Source organism: Lithohypha guttulata (genome assembly GCF_036872675.1).
Source record: "Lithohypha guttulata strain CCFEE 5908 chromosome Unknown scaffold_4, whole genome shotgun sequence".
Lineage (NCBI taxonomy): Eukaryota > Fungi > Ascomycota > Eurotiomycetes > Chaetothyriales > Trichomeriaceae > Lithohypha > Lithohypha guttulata.
Window position 1 is genome coordinate 3151884 of NW_027042753.1, and position 20769 is coordinate 3172652.

Here is a 20769-nt window from a genome sequence, read left to right on the forward strand (position 1 = left end):
TTTCTGCTTTCCCTGCTCTTCTGTCGCTGCATTGCAGTAATTCACCATCCTAAAGTCCTCGGCTTCCTGCTTTCAATCACTACCTTGCTCAGTGGCTTAGAACCGCTCACACATAATCAAACTCCATCATGGCAGGCCCAGCTCGCAAACGTCAGAAGCGCGAAGAATACCGCAAAGCTCAAGCAGATCAAAATGGTAATGGCGAGCTTCCAATGCCAAAGAAGAAATTCTACAGGCAGCGAGCTCACGCGAACCCGTTCTCAGATCATGCTCTGGAATAGTAAGTCAATCTTGTGCGGGACTACACGCATAGATTGGAGACCTGACGGCGTTACAGTCCTGCAAGTCCAGAGGTCATGGACTGGACCATCCACTATCCAGCTTTCAAGTCACAGGACAATGGAGAGGATACTGCTTCTAGGTTGAGGAAACAGGTCGAAGTAGCGGATATTGGCTGTGGTTTTGGTGGTCTCATTGTGGCTCTCAGTCCATTGTATCCAGATACTCTCATGATAGGTCGGTGATAATTCGATTCCTATCTTCAGTCACAATCGATTCTATGATGATTGGAGCTGACATATCTTCAGGCATGGAGCTACGAACCCAAGTTACAGATTACGTGGTCAATCGTGTGGCTGCTCTACGCTCGCAGAATCCCCTACCACCGAACAGGTCTCTGGACCAGCCTTCCCCACCTTACCACAACATCTCTGCTCTCCGAACCAACACGATGAAGTTCCTTCCCAACTACTTTCCGGCCTCGTCTCTGTCGTCAATCTTTCTTTGCTTTCCAGACCCGCATTTCAAGGCACGAAAGCACAAAGCTCGGATTGTTTCCGCCCAACTAAGTGCCGAGTACGCTTACGTCGTGAAGCCTGGCGGTAAGGTATATACAATTACTGATGTCGAGGAACTGCATCAGTGGATGGTGAAGCATTTTGCAGGCGAAGAGGCTGGTGATGTGCGCGAAATGTGGGAACGAGTTACTGATGAGGAGAACGAAGCTGATCAGATGGTAAGAGTGATGAAGGATGAAACCGAGGAAGGGAAAAAGGTCACGAGGAATGCAGGCAATAAGTATGTGGCAGTATTCAGACGCAGAGAGGATCCAGAATGGCCCAACTGATCAGTGATCTGGGTCCACGACTATCACAAACCAACGATTGTGCACAGCTGGTTATTTTTTCTCCTTACCCACACCAGTACCACTCGACTCGTTTGTGGGTATCACATTCAGGCCTTCTACCTCACCATTGATCATTGCTCCGACATCAATCTGTGGTCCTTTGTAGTTCTTCCTGCCATCTACTACCCACTGAATCACGGAAATTAGGATAACGACTGCGAACGCTACGATTGCATAATTCATGGAATTGCCAGTAACAGGTATGGCAGGAGGGAATACGAAGAGTATCGTCGTAAGTATCGAGTAAAGGACACCAACCTGGTTGCAATGTGTTAACTTGGGACAGAGGTAAGAAATTTCAACTTACGATATTGCAAAACCAGCCCAACCAATTTGGCAGCTTGAATGCCCTCGTTTCCGGCAGCATCCTTCGACCCCTTAGAATATTGATTGCCGGCGGGATTGCGTAACTAACGCCCAGCGCAACCACTGACGCAGCCACGATAGCATTGAAGGCTGCTGTCGATCCGAGAAAGATGCAACCGAAGATGACGACCAGGACTGTTGTCAGAACTAAAGCGTTTACCGGTGTGTCCAAGCCTACATGTACCTTGGCGAAGAATCTGCTGAATGGCAATCCTCTGTCTCTCGCGAAAGCATACGTCATCCGGCTGCTGGTAGACATGATGCCTATCGTGGCAAACACCAAACAGACAAGCGGGAATATAAGCAGACAGACCGATCCAGCTCTATTACCTGTTGCTTGGTAGAAGATCTCAAGCAGAGGACCAGCTGTTGATGTCACGACTGAGTCGATATCAGTCAACACGAACAGCAGACAGGACAGGAAAACCCAGCCTGTGAACATCCCGATTAATATGCAGTATATCAGGATCTTTGGTGCTTTCAGGTGTGGCTCCGGGATTTCCTCACACAAATGGGCTACGGAATCGAAACCAGTCAATGCCAAGGCTCCTTGTAAGAGGCCTAAGAGCCAGGCCAAACCATCGGGCCAACCGGTCGTATTGATAAAATCGCTGTAGACGAAAGAAGCCCGTTGGTAGTTCGGAGAGGCACAGGCCAGCACCGCGATGCTGATGACCACAAACCCAAGAAGACTCCATATGAAAGCTGCTTGCGTGATTAGAGGAAGAAGTCTGGTCAGGTAGGTATTGACGAGGAAGGCAATAAGCGTATAGGCAATGTAGATGAGAAACTGTTGCCAACGCTGCGGTTCGAACGATTCGTGGTAGAAAGAGATGACACCCAAGATCAACTGACTACCTAACAGGCCACCAGTGGCCGTCAGAGCAATCCAGCCTGACACGTTGACCCAGCCTGTCACCCACGAGACACCCCGGCTCCAACCTTTTGGACTAATCATGGCGGCCCAGTGATACTGTCCTCCTGCTGTAGGATAAGCACTCAGAAACTCTGCCAAAGAGGCTGCCAGACACAAATTAAAGCATCCAGCTGTGATAAGACCCCAGATGACAGCACTTGGACCCCCGCTTGGCAGCGCGAGACTCAGCGAAGCTGCAAGAGCTGTCCAGGAATTGAGTATGGCAAACGCAAGGCCAAGCATAGATATTGTACTGAAGTTGCGTTGTAATTCCTGCTTGTGGCCCATAGCCGCCAACGCATCCGCATCTTCGATCACGGAGGTGTGCACCCTTCCTGGAACTGAAGAGCGACGTCGTGTATTGTCCATGTTGACAAAGGTTTGATACTGGTTGTGTTCCTCGAAGGCGCGTGTGTTCTCGATTGCGACCTTGGAGCGAAAGGATACTCAAGAATGTAGCCTGTATACTGCAACGGGCAGCAGTTCTTCTGAGAACGTTGATCGCTGTTGCTGACGCTCCACGAGCTTTATCTTGCTTGGTAAACCTTCTAGCTCTCTCGCTTGCTTCACGTCATTAAGCGTTTAATTCCGTGTCATGCTCTTGTCTCACTGGCTAGGAGAAGGACGTTCGTGCGGCTACACATGCCCAAGATGGTAGAGGAGCACGCCTAATCGAGAATATGATGCTTATCAGCCATGCCAATTTTTTTGGTGCAACATAGCGTGTGGGGAGGATGAGAATGGAGCTTGAAGCTCAGAAAGGCGCTTGCTCAATCAGGATTGTAGGTACTGTTTCGAAGCAACCCTGCTGTCTTGCTGTTGTGCTCCTCAATATGCGAGCCGTTATTGTTCCTGTGATTGCATTGCATTTAGCCCTTGAAGATCCTGTACTTGACAGAGTGATATCCAGCTCGAAAAGTCCTCGGAAAGCAATGCGCGAAATGGAGATTGGTGCGGTTGACGAGGTGTGCGTCGTAGTGGCGTGAGAAGTAATCGCAGGTTCAAGAACGGTAGTTCATTAGCAAGTCAAGAATGTTGCCTCGTGGCAGGCGCTCGTTCAAACCACGACTGCCGACTTTAATTTCAATTCAGCAGGACAAAAGGTCTGCAGAAAGCTATTGAGAATTTGCAAGAACGTCCCTGCCACAACAATGACCGCCAACTCTGGCATACCTGTTTGTACTGCTGCACCCGAGCAATCAATCTGGCGCGACTTGCCCGAACGCGAGTTCAGACATCATCTGATTGACCTCGAGCGTCGCACAAACGCAGTTCCGGCTAATGTTCAGATTTTTACTCCAAGCAACGACTTCGGTGCTCAGGACCTGAACCATGTTGGTCTATCATTCACGATAGAACAGCAATTAGCAGACGATCTTGCCTTTATTGCGGCGGTCAAAGAGGGTGCTCAGAGTGTTGCGGCGGTCTGCTTGGAGCAACACCTTTCGCCCGTCTCCCGTCTCGTCGTCCGCATTGCAGCCGCTGACACCATCGACAACTCAGTCCGGTCAGCCATGGCCTCTGTCTGCAGTAACTTAAGTAAGGTCAGCACATATGGTTCGTTTGGAGAGTCCAAGTCCGCCACCGAAATTCTTTGGCTCATTATAGAGCAGCACCAGGCTAAACTCCTAGGACGTCTTCGATCAGAAAGATGGGACAAGCCCAAATATCTGGCTGAGAGCCACAAGAAGCCGTTATGGCAGGACTTTGCTAATGTCATACACCGTGTACAACATGTCTATCCTGCCAGGAAGCAAAAGCATCTTAGGAAGAGGCTCGTGGACCGACTGAATGAGCTCGCTCAATGCTATGAGAATTTCGAGTTGACCCCGGACACTGATCTCGTTCAACAGTTGTGTATACTCACCACGTTGACTCATGCCTTTTGCAAAGATCAAGACATCCAAGATTTTGCCTCTGAACTCGAGCAGATACGTCCCACAGCACAGATCGCTGGAACTCTGAAGTGCTTGCGTCAACTCGAAAAGATAGGGGCATATTGGAGGATAGCAGTCGACCTTGTCGCATGTGCAAACAAGTTCCCTCGTGTGCTTCGGAATATCGAGCTTGAGTACTTGTCATCGTACAGTAGCGTCCCAGCAGAGATTGCTTATGAGTCCTGGGCAAAGACATGTCACGTTCATGCTGAGATTCAACTCGTCATTGATCATGACCTCCGGCACTCAGAACGAGTCGGCAGTATGATGGACGAAGCAGTAGTCTTGTGGCCGAGAACAGTAGGAACCTCGAAGTACCTTTGCTATTTGTGCCATCTCTTCATCAACCTTCATGGATGCTTCTTCGCTCCCAACACTCATGGACGACTGTATGACCAGTGGACAGTGCCAGATCTCAAGGAGTTCGACCACAATATGCGCGACAAATACCGAGGTGTGCTAGGCAGGATGAATGCTGTGATCACCAAGCAGGCAGCGTTGGACTCGTGCTGGAGAGCAGAACCTATGACCAGTCGTCAGAACCTCTTGTCGCAGAGAGACTAGTGCAAGAGTTCTGGACACTGTCCGATGCCCATTGTCACTCCCTGTGAGATGTTCCCTGCTGGAAGGTAGCAGTCACACAGTTGACTGTAAGCAGTGATATCTCGAAACCTCGACGTTGTGGCAGGAAGTCTTATACGAGCAAGCTTGACAAGCACAATCGCATTCACTCTTCATGCTCTTTGCTGAGCAACCATGAAAGCAAACCTCATATAGTATATCATCAGGTTGTGGTTTTGCGAGAGACAGCCAAGGCACTGCTAGTCTCAGCAGTCAGGACGGTGAGAAAGTCAGTTGAGACCATTGAGCTTACTATATAATTACTATGCATACAGGCTTTGGTACCTTGATAATGCTGAAGCTGTGCAGAATTGCGGCCATGGAGAATACTTCTATCAAAAGGATTGTTGCCGGTCACTGTGCCTAGTGGATGTTATGGTCGATTGGGAGACTTTCCACTGCGTGGTAGGCAGTGTCACACGTGCCTGAGTTCAATTCAACTGGTGTTTCCACTTACAGTTAATTTTTCAAAAAGTGCAGCTTGATCTCCTGCATCGAAAGACGCGCATCCGTGTTTACGATCATCAAACACCACCTCGACGATTTGTTGTTTTCCTCGTGACCAATATATTCTCGACCGCAGTATATTGGCGTACCCAAGATGGCAGACGAACAGGAATTGAAGAAGGACATTCTCAACACACCATTCTCATTGCCGATCGAATTGCCTGCAGAATTAAGGCTCGAGACACTTAAGAACCTGCTTTGGATCGATCGACAATCTACCAACGAACCCCCTTGCTTACATGTGGAGATCCTTCGTACGAATCGTCAATTGAGACAAGAAGGACTGCCGCTCCTGGAAGACAACTCAGTCACCGTGCACTATAGATGTGACGTTCGTGACTATACTATTCCTCCGAGCGCAAACATACTGGGTCAACCTTCCATCTCGGCACTCCTTAGTAGATTCCCAATCAACAGCTTGATCAAGAAGTGGAAATTCGAGGTCACCTGGTTCGTCGACCATGGTGAAGATGGATTTGACAATTGGCGCGAACATACCAAGCCTTGGCTTGGTATGTTCACAGAGGATGTCGCTGTACTGAATCAGTTGCAAGACTTGCAAGAAGTGTCCCTCAAGTACGACACCATTTCTGAGCCTACACAACGTTCTGATACCTGTGATGATACCACAACTCCAGACGCACCAAAAGACGCCACCGAAGACATCACAGAAAATGCAGAGGAAGGCACAGAGGAAGATACAGAAGGCGGTGCACAAGAGGACGCAGAAGAAGTGCCTGTGGAGGTCTTCAGGCTAGTCTGCAACCCTCTCCGTATGCTGCGCAGTAAGACTTTCACAGTGGTAGGAGGCTCCAACGTTCCTTCTGATCTTGTCATGGCATCAACAAGAGACATCACTAGCAACAAGGAAGTGGTACCACTGCATGTCTTGAGGGATGCCCTTGTGACGCAGCTCAACAGTGTCCTACGAGACAATGGATATTGCTGGGTCGATCAAGAATTAGAAGAGCTTGATCCGTGGGACGTTTCAGACTACTGGTTGGAGGATTTCGATGGCCAGGAGATCATGGTAGCGGCCGACGAGATGCTGGAGTGTGAGAACGCGGCAGAGTTTTACGACCTAGACGAGTTTTATACTCGAGCAAGAGAAGTGGGTAGGTTTGCGTTGCACTATCTTGCCGCTGCCATGGTTGATCTGCACCATGGCGAAGTGCAGCCGGGCGCTGCGGTCCTGCAGATAGGCGCGCAAAAGACGCTAAGGCGGGGATGGTATATACTAGTCAGCGGTCTCTTGAAGTTCTGTAAATGAGAACCTGCAAAACGAAGACTAAACCATTCCTCTTCATTGATTGCTCGCTTCTTCCTCGTTCTTTCCCACAAGAGTGCCACTGAAGCAATTTCTAGAGGCTCACAATAGTAACCACCCAGAGCACGAATGTTACCATTACATATCTATGCTTCTCTTAAACGAGTCTCGTTGCCTCACAGTCCCTTGCTTGGGGAAATCTTCTTCACGTATCCTAGTGATCTCATAATAGTGCAAAGAGAAGAAAAAAGCCCTCTAGTACGCCGATTGACCGCCACACGAGACGGAAGCAGTCTAACAGGGACTTTGAAGCGCATAAAATTCGGTCGTCAAGCTAATTACATTGAGTGCCTCACCCAGCAGCGAAGCTCGGGTTAGCTCTTTGGCAATGCTGTTGAGCAGGTGTGTCTTTCAGTCGATTGAGAGCAACCACAAAGACACTCGTAGTCTGTCAGAACAACCACCTTCCTGTTAATTCGATAAAGACAACCAGATGAGCCTGGAACCATCGTTGGTATCGAACGATAAAAAGTTCGCGGCGCATTCTCATCCACCATCTTGCAGAAAGGAGCATGGTGTCGTGCTGGTACCATTGGCAATGCTAGCTCCGCCACGAAAACCTGGCTGTATTCTCGGACTCAGCAGACTATACGAAGCGGCCACTATCATGACACAAATCCACAACGATCGAATTTCCACGAAAACCACTAGTGCCTCATGAGGCACAACACATGGCGTCGATCAGCTGGGTGCCGTTGAAGTCGTTCTGCCCACTACAGTTGCTTCTTGGACTTTTGTATAAGCGAATGATATGGCTGGCTGACTCAGATTGCGCTTTCGACGCTACCACGGCTGTCAGCTCTTGGAAACCACTAATTCCTCCTAAACCGGTCTTGTCTTCTGAGAAGGGCGTTCTTGGTAGCTGCGTGAACAGAAATATCCGGCTAGCGTCGTCTAGAATGTATCTCTGGGCTGCCAGAATAGCTTGTTTTCGACCTCGACTTCCTGATAGCGTGGCAAACAGACGTTCGGCAGCATGCACCTTACAGATGTGGTAAGTGGTCAGAGCTCTTGAGTATCCGACTCGATGAAAATGCACGCGAGTTGTGCTTCATTAAGGTAGGTGAACGGACATTCCGGTCGCCATGGCGCTCGCGTGTTGAGCACTCTCCTGATCAGGGGCAATTGTCCAGCTACAAGACCGAAAGGGCCTCTTCTGCTTCTTCAGGGTTCTGGTTCTGATCCATGCTCGCATCACGCACATATTGATCTACATACACAGATTCCTGGACCAGCATAGTCCCAAACTTTCTAGGCAATCAAGAGTGCTTACTACAGATCGCCGAAAAGAAGAGATACTATCATCTCACTCGCAAACATGACCAGACCAACGGCAACTCGCAACATCTCGAGCGACTCCGCTACTGTTCCCGGACTTACACACCAGGACTCATTAGAGTCCGTTAGGTCTCCCATCACACCCAGCATGGAGACCTCCAAGAACCCCATCGCCTCACCAGCTCACAAAAGCTCTTTCGACGAACCTCTCAGCGCCCCACCGACAATCACAGTCTTCAAAACTGAACATGCAAACACCAGCGAACCCGTTCTACCACCCAAAAACCTTCCATTCCTCCAACACGATCCCTACGCCGATGACGATGTCATTCAATTCGACAAGAACAAGGAGATCAAACCCTCGAGATCCGGCAGTGTCAGAAGTATCATGTCGACTAGTTCGGTACAGTCGCTGAAGAGGGGTCTTTCCTCGTTGAAGAGGAAGTTGACTACGCGTGGGTCGAGGAAGGGCAGACCCAGGCCAGACAGGAGTCAGACTGCACCTGAGGCGGATGGGTTGAGGCCACCACCAAGAGTTGGAACTCTTCTGACAGGTGCACATACTTTTAAAGGGCCACAGAGAGTGGAAACCTACCAGGTCGCTAGCATGGCTTATTAGCTGCGAGAAGGGCACGGTATTATCGGCAGTTCCTTTCGGTCCTGGAGTTTTACGTTGGATGGCATGCGTCCATGTTTTCTTTTGATTTACGAATTGTCTTATGATGTATGCATGTTTAGTAGCACTTAAATACGAACATAATCAATTGTGATTTGACTTCAATGTCTTACTCAACTGTGGAGAACGAACGCGTCGTTGCAGCAGCTTCTTCATTGGTACGGGAGACCTGTGCCTCACTTACCTCGGTAGCACTGTCTTTCCGCGATGGTTTTGTAGAATAGTGTCTCCTTGGACCAAGTCAATCATGTAATGAACAGCGGACATCCTCTACATATCCGATGGTAGAGGCAGTACAGGAGATTCAAGTACTACATAATCACACGACCCATTCGACACTTCCACGGGCCGGGCACTTGATTAAAAACGGCCAGATGCACACTTACTAATCCCCTCTATAGTAAATACATACCATGGCAGAAATCCAAGGCTTCTACGATCCTAAATTCCACGAACTCTCGTCCCTCCTCAAATCCTTCGTCATCTCCGGCGAAGAAGTAGGAGCTTCCATCTGCGTCAACCTAGACGCCAAGGACGTCGTCGATATCTGGGCCGGCTACACCGACGAAGCCCGAACTCATCCTTGGCAGAAAGACACCATCACAAATGTATGGTCTACGACCAAGACGGTGATTTCACTTGCAGCTTTCATACTAACTGAAAGAGGGTTGCTGGATCTTGAGCAGAACGTCGCTTATTACTGGCCTGAGTTTGCGGCTAACGGCAAGGAGAATGTCAAGGTGAAGCATATCCTGTCGCATACTTCTGGAGTTTCTGGGTGGGATGAGAAGATAAGCTGGGAAGATATCTGCGATTTTGAGAAAGCGGTTGATCTCCTTGCGAAGCAGAGGCCGTGGTGGGAGCCCGGTACAGCTTCGGGTTATCATTCTTTGACAATGGGTCATCTCGTCAGCGAGGTTGTGAGGAGAATTTCGGGTAAGCCCTTCAAACAGTTTGTCGAGGAGGAGATTGCAGGGCCGCTTCAGGCCGATTTTCAGATTGGCGCGAAAGAGAGTGATTGGTCTAGGATTTCAAATGTGATACCTCCTCCACCTCTGCCTAGGGCAGGCAACGTCAGCCGCGAGTCTATCATGTTCAAAACCTTTACCAATCCACCTCTTGAAGCTACTGTGGCGCATACTCCGAGATGGCGACAGGCAGATCTTGGTGCTTGTAATGGACACGCTAATGCGAGATCGATCGCGAGGATGCTCTCGCCGATCTCCTTGGGAGGAAATGTGACTGGTCTGGAAAAGCCATTGTTGTCGCCAAAGACTATTGATCTTATCTTCAATCAGCAAGCATACGGCGAAGACCTTGTTATTGGTTTGCCGATCAGATTCGGTACTGGATTTGGTCTTCCTGCGAAAGGCACGGTGTTAGACTGGCTGCCCAGTGGACGCATCTGCTTTTGGACTGGTTGGGGAGGCTCAATTGTCATTATTGACTGGTGAGTAGTCACATAAATCCACACCTCTTGTTCCCAGATATGGGCTTTGGATGAGGTTCTGAGCTAACGTATGATAGTGATCGCCGCCTCACAATTGCTTATGCTATGAACAAGATGGATGCTGTATCACTTGGTGGAACACGAACGAGGTCATACATCGAGGCTGTGTACAGGGCATTGAATGTATCTCTGCCGAAACGATTACCACTTGCCAAGATTTGAGCAGCGATTCCACAGCTCGAATAGGAGTGCATTGGCCCGGGCGACATAGGTAACCATAATTGCAGTGTCCTAGCCTAAGGTATAGTCAATGGCCCTGCGCTTTTGGTAGCGCAATACAATGCGAGTTGGTCATCTGGTGTGCATCTGACCGGTCTCTCGAAGATAGAGCTCAGTCGTTGCAATAGATAGACCACTGACGGCGATGCTATACATTCTCAAAACATAGTCATATCCAGGTCGCCTATGTCGCCCAACTCATACTGATCCATGACGAAAATATTGTTGTCATCGTTCATTTCGTAGTTGTCCATTTGATTCATCTCGGCCGTCTCTGTCAGAATTTGATCAAGAGCATCGTTTGCTAAAGTCTCTGGCTGAGTTGTTTGTGCAGGCTGCTTCTTAGATTCATCCAGGGTTACTGGAACCTGGTCAAGATCGATTTCGGGCAACTCCATTCCATCCAAGTTGTCCAGGGGATTCTCGTCTATTCCCGCGTGTGGTCTCAATGCGTTGGCGTACAATTCCACCCGCCGATAAAGATGGACGGTCGCTTGTGGGAAAAGTGGGTCGCCACTTTTGAGTAGACTGGCGAGTCTAGCATGCAACAATTGTAGAGAATTCCGCAAAGTAATGCCTATTGGTGCTCTGCATGCGACAAGCGTCGCGACTATGTCAAGCATTTGATGGAAATTGTTGTTAGCCGCGTATTGCACCAGAACTGTAACTAGGGCTTGAATAACACCAGCAGGCCCTCGCATGCTCATAGCTACAGAGACAATATTGGGCTGGTATAGACCTGTGTTAGGGATTGCTATGAGATCTCTCACGGCCTTTTGCAGGTAAGCACAGGAGCCGCCGTGCTCATGTGTCCACCCAGTCAGCTCTGCTCCCGACACACCACTGTTCACAGAAAAGGACGCAGGCCCATCGAAAAGTTCCAGAATGTCGGCGTACTGTGATTTTTCTGATGACTGGCCCAGGACTGCTTTGAACGTGACACTAGCGATATCCATAATAGTACGATGCAGTTTGCTCGTTTCGGCGTTTTCAGGAGATCTTGCTAGCCGTCTAAGGATGATAGCTGCACTCTTGCGATCCTTGAGTATGGCCTGTGAAAGCCATTCGAACGAAGGCAGCAATGAAGGTAACAAGAAGGGCTCGAGGAGGTAATCCAAACCCCCTTCGAGGCGATCTTGCGGAAGCGTGCCAGCAGCTAATGCAGCCATGCTTTGGCGTAGGAGTGTTGGAACCATTAAATAAAATTCTTTGGCACTACAGTTCGACGTCACCTCATCGCTAATGCCTTCAGACTCGTACAGGTTGTGAATCCATGCCCCCAAATTTGACTTCTCGCTGTCACTCATCTGACTGAGGAACTTCTCGGACTGGCCTGAAGCTAGGAAGTGCGCGACGAAGCCAGAGTGGGACGTCAGTCCTAGTTCTTCGTTTCTAAGCCCTAGCCTAAATTTCACAGTCATGATCAGCAGGAGAATGCTACCGAATTCCTCATAAACTGGCTGAGATTCACCGTGAATGTCATCCCACGTCCATTCGTCGAGTAAAGTGCAAAAGGGAGCCAAGAAGAATGCAGGCGTCACAAACATAGTGAGTGAATTGATGGCCTGGGGCTGTCGAACAAACACGTTTGCAATCTCTTTCAGGTGCTGTGTGTCTCTGGTTTGGCAATATCTATGCATTACTTGTACGATCGCTTGGCTGAAAGAACCAGCGTTGCCATCGTTCTTGCACAACTCTTCGACCAGCCTCGGTGCTCTAGTGGCATTGGCACTGACCTGATCAACCAATGCTTGTCGTGGAAATAAACCTTTAGCTGTGGTCGCGTTTGGATCCTCACCTGTCAACTTCTGTACTGTTTCCGACGAGATCATTTGATGGAGAATGCAGATGTGCAAAAAGTGTTTCGCAATGGCCAAAGCTTCCGGACTTGCTAAAGCAGTGAGGTCATTCCAGAGTTCCTGCAAGTACTGTTCTGTAGGTAGTGACTGAAAGGAATGCGCAATTGTAGCCAGGCTTGCGGGCAGTCTGTTGTGCAAATAAATGCGACATTGCATCTGGTACATTACCTCCTGCGATTGTAGGGGTTTTGTCAGTGCATCGAATGAGGCGAATAAGAGGTCGTTGAACATCAAAGCCGTGTCCGACTGCATCGCGTTAGTTCTGCGAAGCGGAGCTGTGGTTAACTTACACTATGCCGCACATCAAGAAAGGTATACAAAGCAGTGTCATCAATGGTCATGCAATTCAGAAGCTACCGGCGTCAGCAAGCACAGAAAGAAGGAACACAATAACCTTACTTTGTCATACAGGAGAACATATGTCGCAACTCTTGTAGGGACGATTTGCGAATTGGCGACATTGTTCTCGAAGTTGATAGCAGCCATCTCAGAGGCTTGGGAGTTGTTTGTATCGGGACGTATCGTTTCGTCAAGTGCCGGATGCTTGTGGGCTTCTGACAGCAATTGCATCGAAATATCAGGAAATGCGGTCATACTCCCATGGATAGCCTCACGAACAGCTCGTTTCAACGGGTCATCCAGGTCATCTTGGGCTGCCTTTACAGCTGTGAGGCCAGCAGGAATGTTCAAGGTGGTGAGGAGGAAGCCACTCAGGGCAGTGACCAGCAAGGTGATATGCTCGTCGTTATGTTTTGCTCCAGCTGTGGCAAGCTTGAAGAGTGCCTGCAGCCATCTAGAACACCAGATGATGTTCTTACGAGCTTGAGCAGGAGTTAGTGGTATGCTGGGGATGGTAACAGCAAGATCTGTGATCATTTGAGCAAGCAACCTTACATATCCTGAAGTCTGTGCCCCATTATTTGCTGCAAACACTTGCCAGTGCCGGATGAAGACGTAGAGGCAGTCGGAGAACTGGGCGTGGTGTGAAATCAAAATGACTTGCAGATAGCCGGAAATAAGAACATCGTTATCAAGACAAAATCCAGCTACAGCACTGACCAACCCAGCTATGATATCTGGGCCGGTAGACTTCCATCTTTTGATGGCGAACCCGAGTATCTGGTTGAATTCGTTTGAAGACTTCCGTTGATGAAGACATTCTCGGACTAGAGAAGCAAGCTGTGATCGAGCCATGGATCAGGACAATAGATGGTGGGAACTGAAACGGTGACGTGGTACATGCGCACAGTCGTGTAGAGACATGGGTAACTGGGGCATTTGTTCAAGCAGCTGGAAGGGAGCAAGAGAAAGGATGGAAGGGCTGTTTCATACAGAATTCGAAGCTTCGTTTCGCTCATTGGTCTTTGGGATGATGTGTATGCCTCAGGCAGACATCACCCATGCGCTCCTTCCACCTGCACTTTGAACCCTCCGCACGAGGGACAGTTTGCAGTTTACACAGTTCTACCGCAAGCACGCAATGCTCATCCTGGCCAAATTGTAGCAGCAACCACGATGCCTGCTACTACGAGAGGTCTTGGTTATTCTCTCTAATAGGCTTGGTTGCTTTTGGAAATCACACACCTTATGCCCAACACCAATAAGCGTATTTATTCCTTAGACAGTATCTCCCGGACAAAAATCAAATCGGCAGTACAGATTACTTGCTTGAACCAGATCATACTCGAGTTGGTTAAGAATGCCTTGGATGCACATGCCTCTAATATCAAGGTGACACTAAATTATTCGCGTGGGTTCTGCTCAGTGATCGACAATGGCCATGGAATAGCTGCTCAAGAATTTGAGGAAGATGGAAGACTTGCACAACCCTACTGTTCCTCAAAGTGCAGTCAAGCAGAACAGACCTATGGTCGTTATGGACGACATCTGGCTGCTATTGCTGGAGTGGCTGTATTGGCAATAGAGTCCAGAGACGACGACTCGGAGCATGCGAGTGTTCTCTGGTACGATGCCACTGGTCGGTTAGGTCATGCAAAAGCCTCGTCGGATTTTCCAGGAAGGGATACAGGTACACAAGTAAAAGTCTACAATTTGTTCTCGAGCCTACCCGTGCGCAAGCAGCATTTAGCGGAACGTTTCGACTCACTGTACGAGGTGCAAGCAGAGTTTGACCGACTTAAACATTCCCTTGTGAGCCTTGTCCTAGCTTCTACTCTTCCTTTCGGTATCGATGTGCAGCACCTGTCCTCGTTGTGCAGGTATCTGCACAGGCCCACGTTCCCTTTAGCCCAAGCTTCTATCGTGCCCGTGGCTGCCCCACCACTAGGAAGTGTAATATCCATCTTGCGAGAGGCTGGCTTTGCTGGAAATTCATCGCAATCTTGTTGGGAATCATGCACGATCAAATCAGATGGCATTAATATACGTGCAGCGATATCTTTGGAACCGGCACCTCACAAGTTGACTCAATTTGTGTCCGTCAATCATGAACCTCTGACTGGGGAGACAGGCTACGACCTATTGCAATTTATGAATCGTCTCTTCGAAGTATCGAATTTCGGCGCCTCAGCAAATGAACAATGTATTCCGACACAACATACTACGAACACCCATGCAAGCCCCCGTCCTTCGCGACACGCGATCAACAAAGGAGTTGATAGATGGCCCATGTTTGTGCTCTGGATTGAGAGTGATCACTGGTGGATCGACGACCTGGAGTTCTTCGGCATTCGAGTTCATGAAAGGCACGAATTTCTGCACCTCCTTGAGACCCTTGTTCAATCAATGGTAAATGAATTCTTGACCACCCACGATCTCCTTCGCCCTCGAGACTCGATATTGTCCTCTACTCGTCGCACGACAGCTTCGACCAGATCAGTTGAGACATCTGATAGGTTCAGATACTGGTCACGAATAAAATCGAGTAGTGGTGCTATCGGAAATGATATTTTGAAAGGATTGCCGTTTCGAGGAGCCACTGGTCAAGAACATAAGCACGCTACACAATCACCCACGAGGACGCTTTCATCTAGGAACAATGCTCCGACTAATCGTACGGGAGACGAAAAAGGAGGCGCTGCAGCGCTTTCAGAACTGAATGAAGGGCCTGGCACAATCTCCTGGATCGATCCACGGACAGGATGCCGGCTCCGAATCGACTCGCGCACTGGCATGGTAATGCCTGCACGAACTGAGGCCGCAGAAACGAGTAGTACCATTACTTCCTCATCACGACCTGTCAGCACTCTCGCTGAAAATCGCAACAAAAACTTGCAAAGCAGATCCCTGGCTCACGTCATAAAGAGTCTGCCGCATCTTGGTGGCAGCGTCAACCATCCAGAGCAGCCCATTCGATCTCTGTCGTTATTTAGTGAGGTCGGCGAAAGCTTTGCACCACGAACACAGAGCTACCAAGAGCGCGTCGACACTTACTGGCATCACGTCGGGAATAGCAGGCTTGTGCATTCTCAATTTGACACGCCTCGAGTTTCCAAACGTGCTCTGGATTGCGCGACCATCATTGGACAAGTCGACAACAAATTTGTTCTAATCATGGTTGGTGACGTGACGGACTGCCAGCTTGTTCTAGTCGATCAACATGCTGCTGATGAACGATGCAAAGTCGAGAATCTGTTACAATCAGTACACACAGCCGACACTGTAACGCTGGACAAGCCCTTGATATTCGAAGTCACCTTCAGGGAGGCACAAGGCCTTCTTGGTCTAAGACAAAGATTTGCTGCATTGGGAATCGACTACCATATTTTATTGACTGCTCAGTCACACTCGAATCCAGATCCAATCCAATCAGAAGCCGGGACACGTCTAGTACATGTCAATGGCCTCCCTGCTGTCATAGCTGAACGCTGCCGAGGGACACCGAAGCTTGTCGTCAACATCCTCCGAGAAGTACTCTGGTCTGAAGACTGGAATCGAGGGGCTGCCTGGCCAACTAACACGAAACCTGCTGCAGAAGTACCATCGACTGAGACCTATACCGAGACTACAAATCGAAATCTCAGCATGTTCGCGCTACCTTCCAAACTCCTCGACTTGGTCAACTCGCGAGCCTGCCGCAGTGCAATCATGTTTAATGACGAACTTAGCAGGAAGCAATGTACAGTACTAATTGAGCAACTAAGAATGTGTACGTTGCCCTTTCAGTGCGCACATGGTCGACCTAGCATGGTTGTTCTTACCGACCTGACTAGTTTACCTTCCCACGAAAGTCTTGCAACCACGAACATGTCGAGCAATTTGGCTAGTCAAGGCAGAGGCAAACATATCCAAAGACCTACGCCTGGCCGTCTGAACGCGCAAATGTCCTTTCTGCCGCCCAATTTGCACACTCAAACAGGTCTGAATACAGTAGACCTTGATAGCACACCGACTTTTGGTCAGGCATATCGGGCTTGGATCCGTGATGCTTGAGGACATCTTGGTTTGCTTGGTTACTGTCCAGTACGGCTACAGTGTATACTCGATGTACCTTTACCACACCACAGAATGTACAATGATAAACCATATATTTCCGTATATTCTTGTCTTCAACTATCAATTTCATTGACCATGTATTGACGACACAGCATCGATAAGACATCCCACGACCCCAGCCTGGCCATAAATGAGGCTACATTGTACGTCAGTGCGTGCGCTAAGGCATCACGGAAAAGGCATAGAAACGAGCTAGTAAGGACAGCCGTGTTCTATACCTTTTTGGCACATTTCTCAAACAACAAACTGCAGAGCAAAGAAGACTCCACCGTGTATTTAGGGCTGAATTATGGCCATAACCACTGGCAACATATGGTCGATTTTTGGCCCGTGTTACCACCACTTTTGCGTGGCCGCTGCAGTAGTACGACGGAAGTGGATGATTCGTATGACAATGAGTTCTCATTGTTGTGATGTCCACAACGGAAATGTAGATCTTGCATTATTCGCATTCTGCACTACGTATCCTATCTCATCTCGCTTCTCTCATTGCTCATAATCATCGCGTCCAAAAACTCAACTTGTAGATATACACGTCCTGAAGAATCAATGTCCAAGAAGAAGAGGACCAAAATGAGAACAAACACTCAATAATTGACACCAAGGGGGACTTGCGGGCCACAGAAGACTCTCTGAGTGGAGAAATCTGCTAGGTCCGTTCTAACATGGGCGAACGGCTCTACTGTGCAGCCTCTACCAAGTTTGATGCCAGGAAGAATGACTGCGCCTGTTCCAATCACGACCTCTGCGCCGATGATTACGGACCTGGCAGTGCATTGCTGACCGTCTGTGCCTTTGCGGTGTACCATGTCCTTGGCAACGTCGTTTGTTAGGATAGTAACGTTGGCACCAATCCAGGTACGAGCACCAATGTCGACCTTGGCAGAGTCGTCGATGCGCGTGCTTTCGCCGATGAAGACGTTGTCGAAGATACGTATGTTGTAGCCATAGGTGCAGCGGAAGCCAGGCTCGATCTTGACGCCAGGACCTAAATGACCCTCGACGCGAGGAGCCGCAGAAGAGTTGAAGGTTGTGTCCAGCTTGGGATCGAACACTTTCTGGAGCATGGCTTGGGTTTCGGTCTCTGAAATACCGGAACCAAGTTGACAAGCATTGTTGTAACGAAGAAGAGCATTGGCACAGCGCTGTCTTTCTCCTTTCAAGGTAGCGTCGAAGTAGTTGTAGGGTGCACCACGAAGCATCTTGCTGCGCTCTACGTCCTCGTTTAGGAACACTCGAGAACCTGGCTTTGAGTCGTAGGACGAGTAGGCTGCGCTTGCCGTCGTGGCTGTGTTGGCAGTCTGCATCTTCCCACTTTCTGGACCATATTGTGGCTGAGTGGTATTGATACGTGGAGGGTATGGAGGTCGAGAGGCATATTCCTGTTGTTGTGGTGGTGTAGCTTGATAAGCTGCTTGAGGTGGCTGAGGTGGAGGTTGAGGTGGTGGTTGTTGTTGTTGTTGTTGCCATTGAGGTGGTCCAGCCATTGTAGTCGGCGGCAGACTTGCGGCATGCGATTGTGGTGGTGGTCGTGACATCTCACTTTGTGAAGTGTTAGCGTACGCTTGTCTCTGAGGTGTTGAGTGAGGTTCAGGACGTGCAAGATCAGCGAGAGGTGGAAGCTGATCTGCTGTGTATGTACTCAGTGGTGAATGGTTGTGGTTTTGATGTTGAGACCACCCAGTCTGGTGTTGTGGTTGACTAAGGTAGGCTGGTCGTGATTCGGCTAGCGCGGCCGGATTCGAGGTGTGCTGTGGACGTGGCTGATCTTGGCCGTCCCTGGCCAAATGTTGCCTCATATGGGAGCTATCTGTACCGGAGGGATGTGCTGAGATGGGCGTCTCACTGCCATCATACGAGCCCGGTTCGTCATTCTCTTTCGATTGCAGAAGAATTGGCTGTTTCTGAGGTGGTTGTTTCACCCAACTGGTCGGTCGTGTGGCATTCGTCGGGTACCCACCACATTCGAACTGGCCACGGACGCAGTTGTTGCCTAGCCATCTCAGTCAATGATTCACGCTACGACGCAACAAAAGGAATCAGGGACTTACATTGAGGTCGTGCTTCGTCGCATTTTTTCTTCCGTCGGCGACAGGTCGTACATCCAGTTTTGGTGCGGTTGCTAAAGTTCCTCTTCCGCTTCTGACCAGTCTGTATCGGTGAGGGTCTCTCATTTCCATCGTCTTGCTTATCCTGGTCACCATCGTTTGCAGAACTAGCATAGTGCTGCTCACTTGGCTCCCTAGAATAGGCCTCTGACATGCGTCCATCCTCGGGAAGTGGAGCAGGCGAATGATTTCCGTTCATGCCACTATATGCTCTATCGTAACCATAGCTTGGACGTTCCTGCCCACTAGGTGTAGTCGAGTAGTAGCTATGGGCTTGGTGCTGGTTAGTCGCGTCCAAAACGTGCAAAGCTCGATCTGCCAGATGTTGCTGCTGCTGCTGCGCATCTACCTTTCGTGGAGGATGGTAGTCATAGCGACGGGGCGGCGAAAGAGGGTCCTGAGTAGGAGATGCTGAGCGACGTCTCTTGCGCTGTGCCATGTCATGGTTGTTCATGTAAGGATGCGAAGTGTTGCTGTTACGGCCTGGGTTTACAGTGCCATGTCTAGGAGATTCTCCAGGACTACCTGCACTGCTTTCTGAGCCGGCGTTAGTCATATCCATTGCCAACCTTTGTTCATGCGTACCACGACTCCTCGGAGGAGAGGGTATGTTGACGGCAGTGAAACCACGAGGACCAGCCTCTGAACCATTACGGCGATGTTCTATACTGCTAGAGTTGATCGTGGACGGCATTGTCGCAATCATTGAAGTCATCTTGGGCGACAAGAATAGAGCAGTAGGTCGAAAGTATTATGTCGCACCACGCTCTGAACAATTATGTCGTCCTCCACAGCGCTTAGAATCAGGAGGAGGACCAGGATCAGATACGATGGCACTGCAGACGCCTGCGAAGGCCCAGCGCCTCGGACGTCAGAGGACGAGCTCGAGATGTCTGATCGAAGCAAGATTTGAGGAGCATGAATGGTAGCGGCTAGAAGAGAGAAGGGTGGTAGAGCAGCGGCTGCGGCTGTTTGATTCGAGTATTGATGTTTGTCTGCGGTTGCAGCGGCTGTAGTGACAGAAGCGCGTCTAAGCTTGACCAAGCTGTACTGGAAGCGCCGTGCTGCACTGTGATGAGCGTGACGCCCTGGTGGATAATCAGTCTTGTATCTCAAGGTCAAAATTTGAAAGGCAACACCACACAGTGATTGCAGGCAAAGACGAAGAGAACATAGTGCGGTGGTGCAGATGCAAATCAATCGAGGAGGGGAACGCGACAACGGAGGGAGGAAGAGAGAGCCAAAGATATGGTAGCCCACCAGCGGTCCGTTTCGAGTGGCTTGCTCAGAAAGCGCATTCTGTGGCATCCCTGTGAAGCAGACTAGGCTCCAAGCTCGAAGTTAACAGGTCCGAGTTGACTTCGTGGGCGTCGACTCGGACTTCAACAAGCTAATTCGTAGAGATATTGGCGCGTGCGCGTGGCCCAGATACCGCCATTGCCGATTGCCGCGGGCGGAACGACAGAAGCCCGTCGTTGGTAGACTAGAACTTGGCGCGACCACTCTTAGGCGCCGGTGCGCCTATTCACAAGCGCAATTTGAGGATAAGATTGTGATTCCTCGTGCAGGACTGGAATGCGGCACTACTTACATTCTGCACTGTTCCATTTCCGGTCTTGTTGATCTGAAAAGCCCAAAACAAGCACAAAAACTCAATAAAGGAACGCATCTGCAAAGGTTGGACGACAGCAAGCATGGCGGGTAGAGGACATTCGTGGTAAGCGCCCGCGGCTTGTGCGTGGTTTCCGAAGGGGAAGGAGCAAAATCTGTGAGGACAGGTTTGCCCTGTTAGTCGCTAGCAGCA

The 20769-nt window shown here is 49.6% G+C and overlaps 8 protein-coding genes across 8 annotated transcripts; 5 read left to right on the forward strand and 3 right to left on the reverse strand.

Annotated features, from left to right (window-relative positions):
- Window positions 1–128: 128 nt before the first annotated feature.
- Window positions 129–1126, forward strand: TRM8_1 (tRNA (guanine-N(7)-)-methyltransferase (tRNA(m7G46)-methyltransferase); the record flags this gene model as incomplete). Its single annotated transcript, XM_064900631.1, has 3 exons — window positions 129–280; window positions 338–516; window positions 588–1126. The coding sequence occupies 3 exons, from the start codon at window positions 129–131 to the stop codon at window positions 1124–1126; spliced, it is 870 nt and encodes a 289-aa protein (XP_064753943.1).
- Window positions 1127–1177: 51 nt separating this feature from the next.
- LTR64_006300 (uncharacterized protein) lies at window positions 1178–2837 on the reverse strand (the record flags this gene model as incomplete). The annotated part of the gene is made up of 2 exons (XM_064900632.1): window positions 1178–1444; window positions 1494–2837. 2 exons carry the CDS (start codon window positions 2835–2837, stop codon window positions 1178–1180), a joined length of 1611 nt encoding a protein of 536 aa, XP_064753944.1.
- Window positions 2838–3619: 782 nt separating this feature from the next.
- Window positions 3620–4969, forward strand: LTR64_006301 (uncharacterized protein; the record flags this gene model as incomplete). The annotated part of the gene is made up of 1 exon (XM_064900633.1): window positions 3620–4969. The coding sequence occupies one exon, from the start codon at window positions 3620–3622 to the stop codon at window positions 4967–4969; it is 1350 nt and encodes a 449-aa protein (XP_064753945.1).
- A 658-nt stretch (window positions 4970–5627) lies between these two features.
- LTR64_006302 (uncharacterized protein) lies at window positions 5628–6803 on the forward strand (the record flags this gene model as incomplete). Its single annotated transcript, XM_064900634.1, has 1 exon — window positions 5628–6803. The coding sequence occupies one exon, from the start codon at window positions 5628–5630 to the stop codon at window positions 6801–6803; it is 1176 nt and encodes a 391-aa protein (XP_064753946.1).
- Window positions 6804–8178: 1375 nt separating this feature from the next.
- LTR64_006303 (uncharacterized protein) lies at window positions 8179–8645 on the forward strand (the record flags this gene model as incomplete). Its single annotated transcript, XM_064900635.1, is given in 2 exon segments — window positions 8179–8536; window positions 8548–8645. The coding sequence occupies 2 exon segments, from the start codon at window positions 8179–8181 to the stop codon at window positions 8643–8645; spliced, it is 456 nt and encodes a 151-aa protein (XP_064753947.1).
- Window positions 8646–9227: 582 nt separating this feature from the next.
- LTR64_006304 (uncharacterized protein) lies at window positions 9228–10486 on the forward strand (the record flags this gene model as incomplete). Its single annotated transcript, XM_064900636.1, has 2 exons — window positions 9228–10264; window positions 10342–10486. 2 exons carry the CDS (start codon window positions 9228–9230, stop codon window positions 10484–10486), a joined length of 1182 nt encoding a protein of 393 aa, XP_064753948.1.
- Window positions 10487–10701: 215 nt separating this feature from the next.
- Window positions 10702–13596, reverse strand: NUT1 (mediator complex subunit; the record flags this gene model as incomplete). Its single annotated transcript, XM_064900637.1, has 2 exons — window positions 10702–12462; window positions 12802–13596. The coding sequence occupies 2 exons, from the start codon at window positions 13594–13596 to the stop codon at window positions 10702–10704; spliced, it is 2556 nt and encodes an 851-aa protein (XP_064753949.1).
- Window positions 13597–17444: 3848 nt separating this feature from the next.
- Window positions 17445–19680, reverse strand: LTR64_006306 (uncharacterized protein; the record flags this gene model as incomplete). The annotated part of the gene is made up of 3 exons (XM_064900638.1): window positions 17445–18850; window positions 18909–19502; window positions 19551–19680. The coding sequence occupies 3 exons, from the start codon at window positions 19678–19680 to the stop codon at window positions 17445–17447; spliced, it is 2130 nt and encodes a 709-aa protein (XP_064753950.1).
- Window positions 19681–20769: the final 1089 nt, after the last annotated feature.